The 21,312-nt window shown below is 50.4% G+C and overlaps 1 protein-coding gene across 2 annotated transcripts in view; it reads left to right on the forward strand.

The window, feature by feature from the left end:
* The window catches only part of spi1b (Spi-1 proto-oncogene b), a 212,111-nt gene that overhangs the window by 175,880 nt on the left and 14,919 nt on the right, over positions 1–21,312 (forward strand). For both annotated transcript variants that reach the window (XM_041197766.1, XM_041197767.1), the window contains exon 4: positions 11,100–11,256. In XM_041197766.1, the coding sequence (XP_041053700.1) occupies positions 11,100–11,256 (157 nt within the window). The remainder of the gene's footprint in view (positions 1–11,099; positions 11,257–21,312) is intronic.

A 21,312-nucleotide genomic window follows, 5' to 3' on the forward strand; every position in this document is an offset into this window, starting at 1 on the left:
ATTCACAGTGCTGTGAGGGAGGGAGGTCCAGGAGTAGGTGCACTCACAGTGCTTAGGGAGGGAGTTCCAGGTGTAGGTACACTCACAGTGTTGTGAGGAAGGGAATTCCAGGTGTACATACACTCACAGTGCTGTGAGGGAGGGAGTTCCAGGTGTACATACACTCACAGTGCTGTGAGGGAGGGAGGTCGAGGAGTAGGTGCACTCACAGTGCTTAGGGAGGGAGTTCCAGGTGTAGGTACACTCACAGTGCTGAGGGAGGGAGTTCCAGGTGCTGATAAGCTCACAGTGCTGAGAAAGGGAATTCCTATGTAGGAACACTCATAGTACTGAGGTAGTGTGTTCCAGATGTAGGTACACTCACAGTGTTCAGGGAGGGATTTGCAGGTGTCGGTAAATTCACAGAGCTGAGTTAGATAATTCCTACCTAGGGAGGGAGGGAGTTCCAGGTGCAGGTAAGCTCACAGTGTTGAGTGTGTTCCAGATGTAGGTATAGTCACAGTGCTGGTAAGGAGGGATTTCCACGTGTAAGTCCCCTCACAGTGTTGTGAAGGAGGTAGTTCCAGGTGTACATACAAAGTGTTCGGGAAGGTAGTTCCTGCAGTCGGTACACTCACAGTGCTGAGGTAGTGAATTCCTATGCAGGTACACACACAGTGCTGAGGGAGTGAGTTCCAGAGGTAGGTACACTCACAGTGCTGAGGGAGTGAGTTCCAGATGTAGGTACACTCACAGAGCTGAGGGAGTGAGTTCCAGATGTAGGTACACTCCCAGTGCTGAGGGAGTGAGTTCCAGTTGTAGGTACACTCCCAGTGCTGAGTAATGGAGTTCCAGATGTATGTACATTCACAGTGCTGAGGCAGGGAGTTCCAGGTGCAGGTAAGCTCACAGTGCTGATTTTTTTCCAGATGTATGTACACTCACAGTGTTCAGGGAGGTAGTTCCAGGTGTCGGTACACTCACAGTTCTGAGGTAGAGAATTCCTATGTAGGTACACTCACTGTGCTGATTGTGTTCCAAGTGTAGGTACACTAACAGTATTCAGGGATTGAGTTCCAGGTTTCAGTACACACACAGTGCTGAGGTAGGGAATTCCTATGCAGGTACACGTGCTGGGAGGGAGGGAGTTCCAGATGTAAATACACCCACAGTGCTGAGGGATGTTGTTCCAGATGTAGGTACTCTCACAGTGCTAAGGGAGAGAGTTCCAGCTGTATGTACACTCACAGTGCTGGGAGGGAGTGAGTTCCAGGTGTAGATACACTAACAGTGAAGTGAGGGAGGGAGTTCCAGGTGTAGATACAGTCACACTGCTATGAGTGAGGGATTTCCAGCTGTCGGTACACTGACAGTGCTGAGGGAGGGTGTTGCAGATGTAATTACACTCAGTGTTGTGATAGAGGGTGCTCCAGATGTAGCTACACTCACAGTGCTGGGAGGGATTTCTAGATGTAAATACATCCATAGTGCTGAGGGATGTCGTTCCAGATGTAGGTACTCTCACAGTGCTTTGAGGGAGAGAGTTCCAGGTTTATGTACACTCACAGTACTGTGAGGAAGGGAGTTCCAGATGTTGATACACACACATTGCTGAGGGAGGGAGTTCCAGCTGTAGGTACTCCCACAATACTGTGATTGAGGGAGTTACAGATCTCAGAGCACTCACAGTGCCGTGAGGGAGTGACTTCCAGGTGCAGGTACGCTCACAGTTCTGTGAGGGAGGAAGTTTCACGTGTAGGTACACCCATAGTGCTGTGAGGGAGGGAATTCCAGGTATTAATACACTCACAATGCTGGGAGAGAGGGAGTTACTGATGTTGGTACACATACATTGCTGAGGGAGGGAGTTCCAGGTGTAGGTACGCTCACAGTGCTGGAAGGGAGGGAGTTCCAGATGTAAATACACCCACAGTGCTGAAGGACTGAGTTCCAGGTGTATCTACAATCACAGTGCGGTGAGGGAGTGAGTTCCAGGTGTAGGTACACCCACAGTTCTGTGAGGGAGGAAGTTCCATGTGTAGGTATACTGACAGTCCTGGGAGGGAGGGAGTTCCATGTGTAGGTATACTGACAGTGCTGAGAGGGAGGGAGTTCCAGATGTGAGTATACCCACAGAGCTGGGACGGAGGGAGTTCCAGTTGTAGGTACACTCACAGTGCTGTGATGGAGGGTGTACCAGATGTCAGTCCACTCACAGTGCTGTGAGGAAGGGAGTTCCAGGTGTAGGTACACTCACTGCTGGGAGGGAGGGAGTTCCAGGTCTAGGTACACTCTCAGTTCTCTGAGGGAGGACGTTCCACGTGTGGGTACACTCACAGTGCTGGAAGAGAGGGAGTTCCATGTGTAGGTACACTCACAGTGGTGTGATGGAAGGCATTTCAGATGTCGATCCACTCACGGTGCTGGGAGGGAGGAAGTTCTAGGTGTAGGTATACTCACAGTGGTGGGAGGGAGGGAGTTCCGGATGTAAATACACCCACAGTGCTGAGGTACGTTGTTCCTGATGTAGGTACTCTCACAGTGCTGAGGGAGGGTGTTCCAGATGTTGGTCTACTCACAGTGCTGTGAGGGAGGGAGTTCCAGTTTTAGGTGCACTCACAGTGCTAAGAAGGAGGGAATTCCAGATGTAAATATGTCCACCCTGCTGAGGGATGTTGTTACATATGTAGGTACTCTCACAGTGCTGAGGGAGAGAGTTCCAAGTGTATGTCCACTCACAGTGCTGGGAGGGAGGGAGGTCCAGGTGTAGATACACTCACAGTGCTAAGGGATGCAGTTCCAGATGTAGGTACACTCAGTGCTGTGAGGGAGGGAGTTCCAGTTGTAGGGACACATACCTTGCTGTGGGAGGGACTTCCAGGAGTAGGTACACTCACAGCGCTGGGAGGGAGGGAGTTCCAGGTGTATGTACACCCACAGTAATGAGGGATGGTGTTCCAGTTGTATGTACGCTCACAGTGCTGGAAGGGAGGGAGTTCCAGATGTAAATACACCCACAGTGCTGAAGGACTGAGTTCCAGGTGTATCTACAATCACAGTGCTGTGAGGGAGTGAGTTCCAGGTGTAGGTACACTCACAGTTCTGTGAGGGAGGAAGTTGGATGTGTAGGTATACTGACAGTGCTGGGACGGAGGGAGTTCCAGTTGTAAGTACACTCACTGCCGGGAGGGAGGCAGTTCCAGGTATAGGTACACTCTCAGTTCTCTGAGGGAGGAAGTTCCACGTGTGGGTACACTCACAGTGCTGGAAGGGAGGGAGTTCCAGGTGTAGGTACACTCACAGTGCTGTGATGGAGGGTGTTCCAGATGTCGATCCACTCACAGTGCTGTGAGGGAGGGAGTTTCAGGTGTAGGTACATGCACAGTGCTGAGGGGGGGAGTTCCATGTGTAAGTACACTCACAGTGGTGTGATGGAGGGCATTTCAGATGTCGGTCCACTCATGGCGCTGGGAGGGAGGAAATTCCAGGTGTAGGTACACTCATAGTGCTGGGAGGGAGGGAGTTCCAGATGTAAATACACCCACAGTGCTGAGGTACGTTGTTCCCAATGTAGGTACTCTCACAGTGCTGAGGGAGGGTGTTCCAGATGTTGGTCTACTCACATTGCTGTGAGGGAGGGAGTTCCAGGTGTAGGTGCACTCACAGTGCTAAGAGGGAGGGAGTTCCCGATGTAAGTATGTCCACACTGCTGAGGGACGTTGTTAAATATGTAGGTACTCTCACAGTGCTGAGGGAGAGAGTTCCAGATGTATGTCCACTCACAGTGCTGGGAGTGAGTGAGTTCCGGGTGTAGGTACACTCACAGTGCTTTGAGGGAGGGAGGTCCAGGTGTAGATACACTCACAGTGCTAAGGGATGCAGTTCCAGATGTAGGTACACTCAGTGCTGTGAGAGAGGGCGTTCCAGTTGTAGGGTCACATACCTTGCTGAGAGAGGGACTTCCAGGAGTAGGTACACTCACAGTGCTGGGAGGGAGGGAGTTCCAGGTGTATGTACACTCACAGTGCTGTGATGGAGGGTGTTCCAGATGTCAGTCCACTCACAGTGCTGAGGGGAGGAGCTCCAGGTGTAGATACACTCACAGTGCTGTGTGGGAGGGAGTTCCAGGTGTAGGTGCACTCACATTGCTGAGAGGGAGGGAGTTCCAGAGGTAAATACACCTACTGTGCTGAGGGACGTTGTTACATATGTAGGTACTCTCACAGTGCTGTGAGGGAGGGCTTTCCAGGTGTAGAAACACTCACAGTACTGTGAGTGAGGGAGTTCCAGGGGTAGCTACACTCACAGTGCTGTGAGCGAGGGTTTTCCAGGTGTAGATACACTCACAGTGCTGTGAGGGAGGGATTTCCAGGTGTAGAAACACTCACAGTGCTGAGGGGGTTCTAGAAGTACGTACACTCACAGTGTTCAGGGAGGAGGTTCCTGGTGTTGGTACATTCAGTGGTGAGGGAGGGAGTTCCAGATGTAGGTACCCTCACAATGTTGTGATGGAGGGTGTTCCAGATTTAGGTACACTCAGCGCTGAGGGAGGGTGTTCCCCACATCAGTACACATACAATGCTGAGGGTGGGAGTTCCAGGTGTAGGAACAATCACAGTGTTGAGGGAGGGAATCCCAGGTGTAGGTGCACTCACAGTGCCGTGAGGTACGGAGTTCTAGGTGTAGGTACACTCACAGTGTGGTGAATGCGGGACTTCCAGGTGCCGGTAGACCACAGTGCTGAGGGACTGACTTCCAGGTGTAGGTACGGCCACAATGCTGTGATGGCGGGTGTTCCAGGTGTATTAACACTCACAGTGCTGTGAGGGAGGGGGTTCCAGGTGTACGTACGCCCACAGTGCTGGGAGGGAGGTAGTTCCAGGTGTGGGTACACTCATAGTGCTGTGAGCGAGCGAGTTCCAGGTGTAGGTACACTCAGTGTTGTGAGCGAGCGAGTTCCAGATATAGGTACACTCACCATGCTGAGGGAGGGAGATCCAGATGTAGGTACACTCACGGTGCTGGGACGGAAGGAGTTCCAGTTGTAGGTATACTCACAGTGCTGCGGGCTTTCTAGATGTAGGTACACTCACAGTGCTGAGTGGGGGTGAGTTTCAAGTGTAAGTAAACTCACAGTGCTAAGGGGGAGGGCAGTGTTCCAGTTGTAGGCACACTCACATTGCTGAGGGATGGAGTTCTACATGCAGGTAAGCTCACAGTGCGAGGGAGTTCCCGATGTAAATACACTCACAGTGCTGAGGGAGGGAGTTCCAGATGTATGTACACTCACAGTGCTTACCAGGGGAGTTCCAGGTTTAGGTGCACTCAGTGCTGTCAGGGAGGGAGTTCCAGCTGTAGGGACATATACAATGCTGAGGGAGGGAGTTCCAGGTGTAGGTACTCTCACAGCACTGGGAGGGAGGGAGTTCCAGGTGTATGTACACCCACAGTGCTGAGGGATGGTGTTCCAGTTGTATGTACGTTCACAGTGCTGGAAGGGAGGGAGTTCCAGATGTAAATACACCCACAGTGCTGAAGGACTGAGTTCCAGGTGTATCTACAATCACAGTGCTGTGAGGGAGTGTGTTCCAGTTGTAAGTACACTCAGAGTGCTGAGGGAAGGGGTTCCAGATGTAGTTACACTCACAGTGCTGTGATGGAGGGTGTTCCAGATGTCAGTCCACTCACAGTGCTGTGAAGGAGGGAGTTCCAGCTGTAGGTACACTCACTGCTGGGAGGGAGTGAGTTCCAGGTGTAGGTACACTCTCAGTTCTCTGAGGGAGGAAGTTCCACATTTGGGTACACTCACAGTGCTGGAAGGGAGGGAGTTCCAGGTGTAGGTACACTCACAGTGCTGTGATGGAGGGAGTTCCAGGTGTAGATGCACACACAGTGCTTTGAGGGAGGGAGTTCCCGATGTAAATATATCCACACTGCTGAGGGACGTTGTTAAATATGTAGGTACTCTCACAGTGCTGAAGGAGAGAGTTCCAGATGTATGTCCACTCACAGTGCTGGGAGTGAGTGAGTTCCGGGTATAGGTACACTCACAGTGCTTTGAGGGAGGGAGGTCCAGGTGTAGATACACTCACAGTGCCAAGGGATGCAGTTCCAGATGTAGGTACACTCAGTGCTGTGAGAGATGGCGTTCCAGTTGTAGGGACACATACTTTGCTGAGGGAGGGAATTCCAGAAGTAGGTACACTCACAGCGCTGGGAGGGAGGGAGTTCCAGGTGTATGTACATCCACAGTGCTGCGGGATGGAGTTCCAGTTGTATGTACACTCACAGTGCTGTGTTGGAGGGAGTTCCAGGTGTAGGTGCACTCATAGTGCTGAGAGGGAGGGAGTTCCAGATGTAAATACACCCACAGTGCTGAGGGACGTTGTTACATATGTAGGTACTCTCACAGTGCTGAGGGAGAGAGTTCCAGGTGTAGGTACGCTCACAGTACTGTGAGTGAGGGAGTTCCAGGGGTAGCTACACTCACAGTGCTGTGAGCGAGGGTTTTCCAGGTGTAGATAACACTCACAGTGCTGTGAGGGAGGGATTTCCAGGTGTAGAAACACTCACAGTGCTGAGGGGGCTCTAGAAGTAAGTACACTCACAGTGTTCAGGGAAGAGGTTCCTGGTGTCGATACACTCAGTGGTGAGGGAGGGAGTTCCAGATGTAGGTACCCTCACAATGTTGTGATGGAGGGTGTTCCAGATTTAGGTACACTCAGCGCTGAGGGGGGGTGTTCCCCACATCAGTACACATACAATGCTGAGGGTGGGAGTTCCAGGTGTAGGAACAATCACAGTGTTGAGGGAGGGAATCCCAGGTGTAGGTGCACTCACAGTGCCGTGAGGTATGGAGTTCTAGGTGTAGGTACACTCACAGTGCGGTGAATGCGGGACTTCCAGGTGTCGGTACACCACAGTGCTGTGATGGAGGGTGTTCCAGATGTCAGTCCACTCACAGTGCTGTGAGGGAGGGAGTTCCAGGTGTAAATACACCCACTGTGCTGAGGGACGTTGTTACATATGTAGGTACTCTCACAGTGCTGAGGGAGAGAGTTCCAGGTGTAGGTACACTCACAGTGCTGGGAGTGAGTGAGTTCCGGGTGTAGGTACACTCACAGTGCTTTGAGGGAGGGAGGTCCAGGTGTAGATACACTCACAGTGCTAAGGGATGCAGTTCCAGATGTAGGTACACTCAGTGCTGTGAGAGATGGCGTTCCAGTTGTAGGGACACATACTTTGCTGAGGGAGGGAATTCCAGATGTAGGTACACTCACAGCGCTGGGAGGGAGGGAGTTCCAGGTGTATGTACATCCACAGTGCTGCGGGATGGAGTTCCAGTTGTATGTACACTCACAGTGCTGTGTTGGAGGGTGTTCCAGATGTCAGTCCACTCACAGTGCTGAGGGGAGGAGCTCCAGGTGTAGATACACTCACAGTGCTGTGAGGGAGGGAGTTCCAGGTGTAGGTGCACTTATAGTGCTGAGAGGGAGGGAGTTCCAGATGTAAATACACCCACAGTGCTGAGGGACGTTGTTACATATGTAGGTACTCTCACAGTGCTGAGGGAGAGAGTTCCAGGTGTAGGTACGCTCACAGTACTGTGGGTGAGGGAGTTCCAGGGGTAGCTACACTCACAGTGCTGTGAGCGAGGGTTTTCCAGGTGTAGATAACACTCACAGTGCTGTGAGGGAGGGATTTCCAGGTGTAGAAACACTCACAGTGCTGAGGGGGCTCTAGAAGTAAGCACACTCACAGTGTTCAGGGAGGAGGTTCCTGGTGTCGATACACTCAGTGGTGAGGGAGGGAGTTCCAGATGTAGGTACCCTCACAATGTTGTGATGGAGGATGTTCCAGATTTAGGTACACTCAGCGCTGAGGGGGGGTGTTCCCCACATCAGTACACATACAATGCTGAGGGTGGGAGTTCCAGGTGTAGGAACAATCACAGTGTTGAGGGAGGGAATCCCAGGTGTAGGTGCACTCACAGTGCCGTGAGGTATGGAGTTCTAGGTGTAGGTACACTCACAGTGCGGTGAATGCGGGACTTCCAGGTGTCGGTACACCACAGTGCTGTGATGGAGGGTGTTCCAGATGTCAGTCCACTCACAGTGCTGTGAGGGAGGGAGTTCCAGGTGTAAATACACCCACTGTGCTGAGGGACGTTGTTACATATGTAGGTACTCTCACAGTGCTGAGGGAGAGAGTTCCAGGTGTAGGTACACTCACAGTGCTGTGAGTGAGGGAGTTCCAGGGGTAGCCACACTCACAGTGCTGTGAGCGGGGGTTTTCCAGGTGTAGATACACTCACAGTGCTGTGAGGGAGGGAGTTCCAGGTGTAGAAACACTCACAGTGCTGAGGGGGTTCTAGACGTAAGTACACTCACAGTGTTCAGGGAGGAGGTTCCTGGTGTCAGTACACTCAGTGTTGAGGGAGGGAGTTCCAGATGTAGGTACACTCACTGTGCTGAGAGAGGGAGTTCCAGATGTAGGTACACCCACAATGCTGTGATGGCAGGTGTTCCAGGTGTAATAGCACTCACAGTGCTGTGAGGGAGGGGGTTCCAGGTGTACGTACGCCCACAGTGCTGGGAGGGAGGTAGTTTCAGGTGTATGTACACTCACAGTGCTGTGAGCGAGCGAGTTCCAGGTGTAGGTACACTCACCATGCTGAGGGAGGGAGATCCAGATGTAGGTACACTCACGTTGCTGGGACGGAAGAAGTTCCAGTTGTAGGTATACTCACAGTGCTGCTGACTTTCTAGATGTAGGTACACTCACAGTGCTGAGTGGGGGTGAGTTTCAAGTGTAAGTAAACTCACTGTGCTAAGGGGGAGGGCAGTGTTCCAGTTGTAGGCACAATCACATTGCTGAGGGAGGGAGTTCTACGTGCAGGTAAGCTCACAGTGCGAGGGAATTCCCGATGTAAATACACTCACAGTGCTGAGGGAGGGAGTTCCAGATGTATGTACACTCACAGTGCTGAGCAGGGGAGTTCCAGGTTTAGGTGCACTCAGTGCTGTCAGGGAGGGAGTTCCTGCTGTAGGGACATATACAATGCTGAGGGAGGGAGATCCAGGTGTAGGTACACTCACAGCGCTGTGAGGGAGGGAGTTCCAGATGTAAATACACGCACAGTGCTGAGCACAGAGTTCCAGTTGTATGTACACTCACAGAGCTGGAAGGGAGGGAGTTCCAGGTGTAAGTACACTTACAGTGCTGGGAGGGAGGGAGTTCCAGTAGTAGGTACACTCACAGTGCTGTGAGTGAGCGAGTTCCAGATGTAGGTACACTAACCGTGCTGAGGGAGGGACTTCCAGATGTAGGTACACTCACTGTGCTGAGGGAGGGAGTTCCTGATGCAGGTGCACTCACAGTGCTAAGGGAGGGAGTTCCCGATGTAGAGACACTCACAGTGCTAAGGGATGCAGTTTCAGATGTGGGTACACTCAGAGTGCTGAGGTAGGGAGTTTCACATGTAGGTACACTCACAGTGCTGAGGGAGGGAGTTCTAGGTTTAGGTGCACTCAGTGCTGTGCGGGAGTGAACTCCAGCTGTAGGGACACATACATTGCTAAGGGAGGGAGTTCCATGTGTAGGTACATTCACAGCGCTGGGAGGGTGGAGTTCCAGATATAAATACACCCACAGTGCTGAGCGTTGGAGTTCCAGTTGTATGTACACTCACAGTCCTGGGAGGGAGGGAGTTCCAGTTGTAAGTACACTCACAGTGCTGTGAGGTAGGGAGTTCCAGGTGTAGGTGCACTCACAGTGCCGTGAAGTGGGGGGTTCCAGGTTTAGGTACACTCACAGTGCTGTGACCGCGGGACTTCCAGGTGTAGGTACACCACAGTGCTGAGGGAGGGACTTCCAGATGTAGGTACACCCACAATGCTGTGATGGCGGGTGTTCCTGATGTAGTAACACTCACTGTGCTGTGAGGGAGGGAATTCCAGGTGTAGGTGCGCCCACAGTGTTGGGAGGGAGGGAGTTCCAGGTGTAGGTACACTCACAGTGCTGGGATGGAAGGAGTTCCATTTGTAGGTACACTCACAGTGCTGAGGGCTTTCTAGATGTAGATACACTCACAGTGCTGAGGGAGGGTGTTCCAGGTGCAGTTGCACTCTCAGTGATGTGAGGGAGGGAGTTCCAGCTGTAGGGACACCCACAGTGCTGTGAGGGGGGGCGTTCCAGATGTAGATACACTCACCGTGCTGAGGGAGGGAGTTCCAGATGTAGGTACTCTCATTGTGTTGTGATGGAGGGTGTTCCAGGTGTAGATACACTCACAGTGTTGAGGGAGAGACTTTCAGGTGCAGGTACGCTCACAGTGCTGAGGGAGGGAGTTCCAGATGTAAATACACTCACATTGTTCAGGGAGAGAGTTCCAGGTGTCGGTACACTCAGTGCTGAGGAAGTGAGTTCCAGATGTAGGTACACTCACAGTGTTGTGATGGAGGATGTTCCAGGTGTCGGGACACTTGCAGTGCTGTGAGGGAGGGAGTTCCCGATGTCAGTGCACATACAATGCTGAGGGTTGGTGTTCCAGGTGTATGTACACTCAAAAGTGCTGTGAGGGAAGTAGTTGCAGGTGTAGGAACATTCACTGTGCTGAGGGGTCTGACAACATCTCCGTTTTAAAATTCCCATCTTTATTTTCATACTGTCCGTGCGTTTGTCCATTCCCTAACTCTCACCTCCTCCAGCCCTATTAACCTCTGAATTACCTACACTCCTCCAACTCCAGCTTCTGCAGCATCCCAAATTTTAATCGCTCTGCCATTGATGGCCATGCTCTTGGCTGCCAAGGCCCTAAGCTCTGGAATTCGCTCCCTAAACTCTCAGCCTCTCTCTCCTCCTTTCAAAACACAAAACCCTGTCTCTGTCCTGCCCTAAGTCCACCTTCCCTGGCTCAATGTCAGATGTTGTCAGTCAGTGCAGTATCTTGGAAAGTGCTCCTATGTTAAAAGTGCATTTTGAACAGTGCTCTCTCTGTGGTGTTATGACAGGATGGAGGCTTTTACATTTCTTCAAGATGTGGTCACATGTCACACTTGATAAGTGTCTTCCAATGTTTGGGAATTGTGACTACTTCATGGCTCCTCTCTTTGATGCAGGTGCCGTATGTGCCACACTGGTGCCCACAGTACCCATCCTCGGCTGAGCGGAGTTCTGATGAGGAAGACCTGGAGAGGCAAAGCCCACCACTGGAAGTTTCTGATGGAGACACAGAGGCAGCGGAACCCATTCCCCAGATGGGCAGTGCAGATTCAGGTGGGTCCAGGGTGGCATTGCTGGGAATGAACAGGGAGCAACTGAAGCAGCAATGAGCAGCTTGGTTAGCTGGGTAGTGGATATGGGAAAAATGGGATTGAGTGAGGCCAAAACCAAGGAATTGTTTGGGATATTTATGTTAATGTGACACAGAAAGCAGTGTGTGTGTGATTGCTGGGTTTATCCCTCTCCCCCTTTAAGCAGGAGGGTAACATTTACCATCCTCCAGGACCACTCACCTCCTGAAGGATTATTGGAAGAGTGTGGCCAAAGACTCAACAATTTCCATCCTTCCATCCCTCAGTAACCCAAGATGTATCCCATCTGCACTGGGTAACTTTTCTCTTTTAAGGATGGTTAACCATTTAAATAAACTCTTTTTCGATGTTTATCCTATCTAATATCACCAGTACTTCCTCCTTTACATTGGCAGCATGCTCTTCTGCAGGGAAGACCGATGCAAAGTTACTCTCTTCCTGCCTCGTGGGCTGAGGAGGGGGGAGAGGTGGGGGTGGAGAAGGATGGGGATGAGATGGGATGAGGAGGGATGGGATTGGGCCGGGGAAGGATGGAGGTGGGGTGGGGGAGGGGTGGTGGGGTGGGGTGGGGAAGGATGAGGCGGGAGGGAGGTAGAGGTGGGGAGGGATGTAAGGTTGGGGTGAGGAGGGGAGAGGTAAGGAGGGATGGAGGGTTGGGGTGAGGAGGGAAGAGGTGGAGGTGCGGTGGGATGGAGGGTTGGGGTGAGGAGGGGGAGGTGGAGAGAGGTGGAGGTGGGGAGAGATGGAGGGTTGGGGTGAGGAGGGGGAGAGGTGGAGGTGTGGAGGGATGGAAGGTTGGGGTGAGGAGGGGAGAGGTGGAGGTGGGGAGGAATGAGGAGGGGAGAGGTGGAGGTGGGGAGGAATGAGGAGGGGAGAGGTGGAAGTGGGGAGGAATGAGGAGGGGAGAGGTGGAGGTGGAGTGAGGTGAGAAGGGAGAGAAGTGGACATGGATGTGGTATACTGGAAGCACTGAGCATTTTGTTTGATTGCCCTCTCTGCTGGGCAGGTGTAAATGAAATTGTTCAATAATGGCTGCCTGCAGATGAACTTGTGTTAGTCAAAGACAACAGAGCGATGGACTGAATAACAATGGCCTAGAACTTCCAATCTCTAGGGGGTCGCACCTGGGATGTACCCCAGAAGATAAGCCGGGGGACCCCCTGAATGTCCCCACACAAGGACTGCATGGGAATTACCCCATGGAATCATCCAATACTCCAATTTAAATCGGAGATTTCAGATGGTTCTGACTGTCTTGGAGGAATAGTTACCCAGGAAAAGGATTAAGCCACTTCTAACTCCTGGGCATCTGTGGTACTGACCCCCACCTGAACCCCTCCATCCACCCACCAGCACACCCATCCCACCCCCCACCGCCCCCCCCCCCCCCCCCCCCCCCCCCCCCCCCCCAAACTAGCTTCCCCATCCCGCCAGCCCCACTCAGCTAGTCCCAACTACACCCTTAATCACCCCACCAGCCCGGCTACCACCCCCCCGTCCCTCTGATTATCTAACCCCCGCACCCCCAACTACACCCCCTACCCCTGACCACCCCCCACCCCTCAACAAGCCCCAACTACACCCCTGACCAACCCCTACCCCTCGACTAGCCCCAACTACACCCCTGACCACCCCCCACCCCTCAACTATCCCAACTACACCCCTGACCAACCCCTACCCCTTGACTAGCCCCAACTACACCCCTGGCCACCCCCCACCCCTCGACTATCCCAACTACACCCCTGACCACCCCGCACCCCTCGACTAGCCCCAACTACACCCCTGACCAACCCCTACCCCTTGACTAGCCCCAACTACACCCCTGGCCACCCCCCACTCCTCGACTATCCCAACTACACCCCTGACCACCCCGCACCCCTCGACTAGCCCCAACTACACCCCTGACCACCCCTGCATCACTTAACTACCCCCATCCCCCTCCTCACTATCCCCCACCCTACTGACTACCATCCTGACCACCGTCCCCAGCCCCCCACTGAACCCACTGACCAATCCCCTAACTACCCCGACTACCCTCCTCACCTCTGACCTCACCACTCCCCTCCCTCCGACCATCCCCCAGAGTACCCTGCCTACACCCGACTACCACCCCAATTCCTCACCCTCCCCTGCCGAACACTGCAACTACCCCCACCCCCTACGACTACCTCCCCCACCCCCACCCTGCATGAATACCTCTCTGAGCTGGCAGGGGAGGTTCTGTAGCCAAGAACACAGTCTCAGAGTCAGAAAATTAGATGTTACCATTGCCATGGTAGCCACCAACCATTTAAATACCCCCATTTGCAGTCTAAGTGCTATCCCTGTGGGAATGTTGGTCATATCCAGAGAACATGCAGGGGAAGAAGAAACAGCAATGCTCCAGTCACAGCCATGCATCAGGTCGAGGTTATGGGAGATTGAAAGTTAGTTCAGGAGTCTAGAAATCCTCGAATGCAGGTTGATAGATACAAATACAAAAGTTGACCACAGAATTATTACAGAACAAGAGGCCACTGATATTATCGAGCAGGAAGATCAGGAGTTGTACTTAGTCAGAGAGCAACAGAAACAGCAGCAGGAAGGTTAGAGTGGTCAGGCTGAGATAAAATTCCAGTGCCCATAGTGGAAATGAAAGTCTGAGATTCACAATTAACTTTCAGCGTTGATACAGCTGCAGATGTGCCTGTTGTCTCTGGAGAAGAGTACAAGAAATCTCAAAGTCAGATTCCCTAATTCAAAACTGGTGTGACACTGACTAGTTCAACAATAGTGTTCCAATTTGATGTGAAGTTAGTGTTCGAATACAATATGATGTTACATCCTAACACTTGCCATTGGGAATAGGAGGGGGTGTTAAAGTCTCCCTGATGGGAGGGGATATACAGTTAATCTGGGCCAAGCTATTTACAGTGGGGGTCAGTAGTGTACGTCTGCCATTGAGAAAGTGCTAAGAGAGCACAAAGTGGTCTTTCAGCAAAGAGGACCAAATGATCAAATTAACATTGCAAGGTCGAAGTCAGTATAAAGGACAACGTACAGCTGACTAACTGCAAGGCTAGTCAGTTCCTTATGCCGTTCAAAGCAGTAAGGAAGGAGCTGGATAGATTAGAAAGAACAGGGGCAATTAAGGTGAAGAGCAGTGAATGGGCCATAACCATTGTGGTAATTCAGAAAACAGACGGGTCTGTTCAGATTTGTGAAGGTTATAAACAAATGGTAAATAAGGTGATCAAGAATGATACTTACCCACTGCCTACAAGTGAAGATATGTTTCCTAATTTAGCCAATGTGAGGGTGTTCAATTAGATAGATTTGTCAAATACACACTTGCAATTGGAATTAACTGACAAGAGCAAGGAGCCACTTACCAGCCATACATGCAAAGTGTTGTACCAAGACAAGAGGTTGTTCTTTGGGGTGCCCATTGCTCCCAGTATCCCAGAGCATCATGGATCAGATGCCAAATAGGATGAACTTGTTCTCACACTGAACAATTTCTCCTTCAATTCCTCTCACTTCCTCCAAATAAAAGGTGTGGCTATGGGTACCCGCATGGGCCCCAGCTATGCCTGTCTCTTTATGGGGTATGTGGAACATTCCTTGTTGCAGTCCTACTCCGGCCCCCTTCCACAACTCTTTCTCCGGTACATCGATGATTACTTCGGTGCCGCTTCATGCTCTCGTCGGGACTTGGAAAAATTTATTAATTTTGCTTCCAATCTCCACCCCTCCATCATTTTCACGTGGTCCATCTCTGAGACTTCCCTTCCCTTCCTTGACCTCTCTGTCTCAATCTCTGGTGATAGACTGTCCACCAATATCCATTACAAACCCACCGACTCCCACAGCTATCTCGACTACAGCTCCTCACCCCCCGCTTCCTGTAAGGACTCCATCCCATTCTCTCAGTTCCTTCGCCTCTGTCGCATCTGTTCCGATGATGCTACATTCAAAAACAGTTCCTCTGACATGTCCTCCTTCTTCCTTAACCGAGGTTTTCCACCCACGGTCGTTGACAGGGCCCTTAACCGTGTCCGGCCCATCTCCCGCGCATCCACCCTCACGCCTTCTCCTCCCTCCCAGAAACATGATAGGGTCCCCCTTGTCCTCACTTATCACCCCACCAGCCTCTGCATTCAAAGGATCATCCTCCGCCATTTCCGCCAACTCCAGCATGATGCCACCACCAAACACATCTTCCCTTCACCCCCCTTATCGGCATTCCGTAGGGATCGCTCCCTCCGGGACACCCTGGTCCACTCCCCCTACTCCTCAACCCCCTCCTATGACACCACCCCATGCCCACGCAAAAGATGCAACACCTGCCCCTTCACTTCCTCTCTCCTCACCGTCCAAGGACCCAAACACTCCTTTCAAGTGAAGCAGCATTTCACTTGCATTTCCCCCAACTTAGTCTACTGCATTCATTGCTCCCAATGTGGTCTCCTCTACATTGGAGAGACCAAACGTAAACTGGGCGACCGCTTTGCAGAACACCTGCGGTCTGTCCGCAAGAATGACCCAAACCTCCCTGTCGCTTGCCATTTTAACACTCCACCCTGCTCTCTTGCCCACATGTCTGTCCTTGGCTTGCTGCATTGTTCCAATGAAGCCCAACGCAAACTGGAGGAACAACACCTCATCTTCCGACTAGGGACTTTACAGCCTTCCGGACTGAATATTGAATTCAACAAAAACAGAATTACCTGGAAAAACTCAGCAGGTCTGGCAGCATCGGCGGAGAAGAAAAGAGTTGACGTTTCGAGTCCTCATGACCCTTCGACAGAACTTGATTTCGAGTCCAAGAAAGAGTTGAAATAATAATAATAATAATAATATTTCAACTCTTTCTTGGACTCGAACTCAAGTTCTGTCGAAGGGTCATGAGGACTCGAAACGTCAACTCTTTTCTTCTCCGCCGATGCTGCCAGACCTGCTGAGTTTTTCCAGGTAATTCTGTTTTTGTTTTGGATTTCCAGCATCCGCAGTTTTTTTGTTTTTATCATTGAATTCAACAACTTTAGGTCGTGAGCTCCCTCCCCCATCCCCACCCCCTTTCTGTTTCCCCCTTCCTTTTTTTTCCAATAAATTATAAAGATTTTCCTTTTCCCACCTATTTCCATTATAAAAAAAAAACCCATTAGAGCTATACCTTGAGTGCCCTACCATCCATTCTTAATTAGCACATTCGTTTAGATAATATCACCAACTTTAACTTTAACACCTATGTGTTCTATTGTACTATTGTCGTTGACATCTTTCGATGATCTGCTTCTATCACTGCTTGTTTGTCCCTACAACCACACCCCCCCCCCACCTCTCTCTCTCTCTATCTCTCCGCCCCCCACACACACACCTTAAACCAGCTTATATTTCAACTCTTTCTTGGACTCGAACTCAAGTTCTGTTGAAGGGTCATGTCATGAGGACTCGAAACGTCAACTCTTTTCTTCTCCGCCGATGCTGCCAGACCTGCTGAGTTTTTCCAGGTAATTCTGTTTTTGTTTAGGATGAAAGAAGTGTCTGTTTCTTAAATCACATTCTAATCAGCAGTGAGACAAAGAAAGAGCACATTGTAAGCTTGAAAAAAGACCCTAGACTGACTTCAAGAGTATGGCATCAGAACCGAAAGGCAAACGTGTTGCTTCATGGTGTCAAGTGGAACATTCCTGGTCACAAAGTAGACAGTGAAGGGATCCACTGAATACTGGAGAAGGTTGAGGGGATTTTGAAAGCAAAGAGACCAGGGAACAGAGAAGAACATGGAAATTTCACAGGGACTGTTGTGTATTATTGCAAGGTCATCCCCAATTCAGTTAATTACATTCACTCAAATGGACCAACTGCACAAAGGTGGAATAGATTGGGAGTGGTCTGTGGAAACCATTTGTAGAAATGGAGGCAGTACTGGCTAGTGATGCTGTTGTGACCTACTACGATCCCAAGAAACATTTTCTTTTATTCATTTATGGGATATGGGCTTCCCTGGCTGGGCCAGCATTTATTGCCCAACCCTGGTTGCCCTTGATAAGGTGGTGATGAGCTGCCTTCTTGAACCGCTGGGGTCCTTGTGGTGTAGGTACACCCACACTGCTGTTAGGGAGAGAGTTCCAGGATTTTGACCCAGTAACAATGAAGGAACTGCGGTATATTTCTAAATCAGGATGGTGAGTGACTTGGAGGGGAACTTCCAGGTGGTGGTGTTCCCATCTATCTGCTGCCCTTGTCCTTCTAGGTGGTAGTGGTTGTGGGTTTGGAAGGTGCTGTTGAAGGATCCTTGTTGAATTCCTGCAGGGCATCTTGTAGATGGTACACACTGCTGCTACTGTTTGCCGGCGATGGAGGGAGTGAATGTTTGTGGATATGGTGTCAATCAAGCGGGCTTCTTTGTCCTGGATGGTGTCAAGCTTCTTGAGTGTTGTGGGAGCTGCACCCATCCAGGCAAGTGGAGAGTATTCCATCACACTCCTGACTTGTGCCTTGTAGATGGTGGACAAGCTTTGGGGAGTCAGGAGGCAAGTTACTCATTGCAGGATTCCTAGCGTCTGACCTGCTCTTGTAGCCACAGTATTTGTATGGCTAGTCCAGCTCAGTTTCTGGTCAATGGTAACCCCCAGGATGCTGATAGTGGGGGATTCAGTGATGGTAATGCCATTGAATGTCAAGAGGCAATGGTTAGATTCTCTCTTGTTGGAGATGGTCATTGCCTGGCACTTGTGTGGTTTGAATGTTATTTGCCACTTGTCAGCCCAAGCCTGGATATTGTCCAGGTCTTGCTGCATTTTGACATGGACTGCTTCAGAATCTGAGGAGTTGTGAATGGTGCTGAATATTGTACAATCATCAGCAAACATCCCCACTTCTGACCTTATGATGGAAGGAAGGTCATTGATGAAGCAGCTGAAGATGGTTGGGCCTTGGACACTACCCTGAGGAACTCCTGCAGTGATGTCCTGGAACTGAGATGATTAACCTCTAATAATCACAACCACCTTCCTTTGTGCTTGGTATGATTCCAACCAGCGGGGAGTTTTCCCCCTGATTCTCATTTACTCCAGTATTGCTAGGGCTCCTTGATGCCACACTCGGTCAAATTCAGCCTTGGTGTCAAGGGCAGTCACTCTCACCTCACCTCAGAAGTTCAGCTCTTTTATCTATGTTTGAACCAAGGCTGTAATGAGGTTAGGAGCTGAGTGGCCCTGGTGGAACCCAAACTGAGCGTCAAATTGGTTTTAGCGTGCGATGCCTCACCACAGCGTTCAGTGTAATGTTAACTCATGTAATGGGAGACGGTGTAGAGAAGCCTGTGGCATATACTTCATGTAGTTTAACCAAGTCAGTGCAAAATTACTCACAAGCTGAGAAAGAGGCATTAGCGATCATATATGGTGTTACTAAGTCCCACAAATACTTGTACAGTATGTCGGGGGTGGTGGTGTGTGTCAGCTTCACCTCTGACTTCTGAGCAGTCTGAATTGCTCCCACTCCCTGGGTTCTAGACCGTGGACTTATTTGGGGGTTGTGACAAAGTGCAGCAGACAACTGGTTTTGGTGCAAGAGAAAAAAAAACTGGGTTTATTGAAGTCAAAAATGAACTTATAACATTAGGGTTAGATTATACAGATCTACAAAGTACACTTAGTTAAGAATGGGGAACACACGGCATAACGAGGGAAAATCACGCTACTAATCTCCTTAACCTTGTCCCATCCCCAAAACCTAACTAAATTGAACTAGGAGAGGTCAGGGATCATGCTCACCAACCAAGGTTCCTTGACAGTTCAGAATCCAGCCAGATAAGCCTGTTGCAGTTTTGGGGTACACTCTTTGTGTCCTCTGGGGCCTGCCGTCTCCACATGGTCCTGGTCTATGGAATCTGCAAAGGTTCTTCAGTTGGGTGGAGGGCGCGGTTGTGGGTGGTCGATCTTCGTGGAGGGCTGCGGTTGCGGCCTTATTGTCTTCGGTTGAGCCTGCCACCCCGTGCCCCTCATCGTGATGTTGCCTGCGGGCCTGCAAACCTCCAGATCTCCTCCCTGCTTAAACTCTGCTTCAACTGCTCCAAAAACTGCTCACCCCCCCTCCCTTCGTAACTGGTGGCCCAGTTATACTGTTTTTTCAAATTTCTTATCTGAAACCAAATCAAGGTTAGTTCTTTGTCTGATTTGGGATTCTTCAGGTGATTGGTGTCTCGTTGCTTTTAATGGGCTCACATGATGTTTATTGTTGTCTTCCTGTCCCCGTAACTAGTCTTGAACTGAAATCCATTGTATATGTGGAGTATTGATGGGTTCCCATAAATGCATTGATTGCTGCCTTCCTGCCTTAGTAGTTAGTAGCAATTATTTATGCAAGATTTTGATGGGCTTTAGTTTCATGTAAGATGAAGTCTTTCTCTGGGTTGGTTGTTTTAAAGGGAAGAATGCATTTTCTGTCTCCTCTCATTGTCTGGTTTCAGGCAACAGTCCACACTGCACTCAACAAGCCCGGGCATGTCCAGTCCCAGGCCTTCATGGGCCTAGCCTCCTGTCTGTAGGGTTCTACACTTAACTCAGCAATTGGGTCCACTGCCATAAAAGTCCAAAAGTCATATCCTCTTTGATGATATGAAAAATGTGGGAATTTTGAGAACCCTTCAGCCACCCCTGTGATGCTTCAAGTATCATATGGGGGAAAAAAAGCAAAATTCCTGACCCTCCATAGTCAGTCTTCCCCTGTAATTACCTAAGATCTCATGACACATACATTCCCCATTCTTTAAAATGTGGTGTACGTAAGCATGCATAAGCAAAATACAGTTATTTACATATGTCCAAATATTTAGGGGGTCCAACACCCCACTTGGTGCACATACATCTTTATTAAAAGAAAACAATGCGTATAAGTCTTTCTTAAAAATAAGCGAACACAAAAAAAAAATCTCTATTCAAAAACACAAAATAAAAATATATGAAAGGTTCAAACAGGCATATCTGTCTCCACCTTAGCATAATGCTTCTTCCAGGATCTTTCGTTTTGGAACTCTAGGATTTTGCCTTTTCCCTTGCACGGAGAGCACAGCAGGTACAACACTATTCCCAGCTGGCAAACCACTAGGATGTGGGAAGCCATTCTGACCCATGAAGGGACCTCTATGTTTTCAAAAATGTCCCACCAGTATGGGATTGTGATACCTTGAATCTCTCCCTCTATCTTGTGTGTTTTCTGTTCCAAAGTATAGAAATACTTTTGTGATAACTCTACAGCTTTTAGTAGTTTAGTAAGATGTTCTGGTGGAGAGGGAATTTCATAGCCGAAATGTGTGACAGAGCTCTGCAGGTTGGTAATGTTTTCCCTAACAGTGAGTTGAACAGTGGAGGGTTCAGGAATGGGCACAATCCGTTCCTGGGCCACTTGAACTTCTGCCTCGGGTTTAAAACAAAAACTGCTGTCACTTACCGGACACTGGATGTGCTGTCCAAGCTGGTAGTGGGGCGCTCTTGTGGTGGTCGCAATATGTCCCACCCGCTATATATGCTACCTGTGGGGGAACATGGCCTCATGCCATTACCTCCATGGTACAGTTTATAGGCTGTGCACCAGCAGTTTTAAACCCGCATTGTGGTCTGGAATAGGCGTTCAAGTGCTGGGGACACAGTACTATGTGTGCACCCCGGCTCTGGCACCCAGAGAGGTCTGTATCTGTCATCATGTGCTCCCACTTTATGACGTAAGGTGGGACCGCTGCGAAATGGACATGTGCACCCTCTTGAATGACTCCAGTGTTCTCCACCCTATATACCGGTGCAGGTCGGGCTGTCCCACCCATGACCGGCATCCTCACTACTATATCCATGATGGTGTGGTTGGAGCGCCCATAATCTATTGGGACAGGGTAGGCTTCAGAGGCTAGGTGGAACTGACACAGGCTTAGTGAATTCTCAAATGGGTGGAGGGCGGCGAGATGCTTGTTGCTGATCCAGGAGGGGACTAAACGTTGTTTTAAATCCTCCGGGTTGCTGCAGCCCTCGCCCAGCAA

Source organism: Carcharodon carcharias, chromosome 10 (genome assembly GCF_017639515.1).
Source record: "Carcharodon carcharias isolate sCarCar2 chromosome 10, sCarCar2.pri, whole genome shotgun sequence".
NCBI classification, from domain to species: Eukaryota; Metazoa; Chordata; class Chondrichthyes; order Lamniformes; family Lamnidae; genus Carcharodon; species Carcharodon carcharias.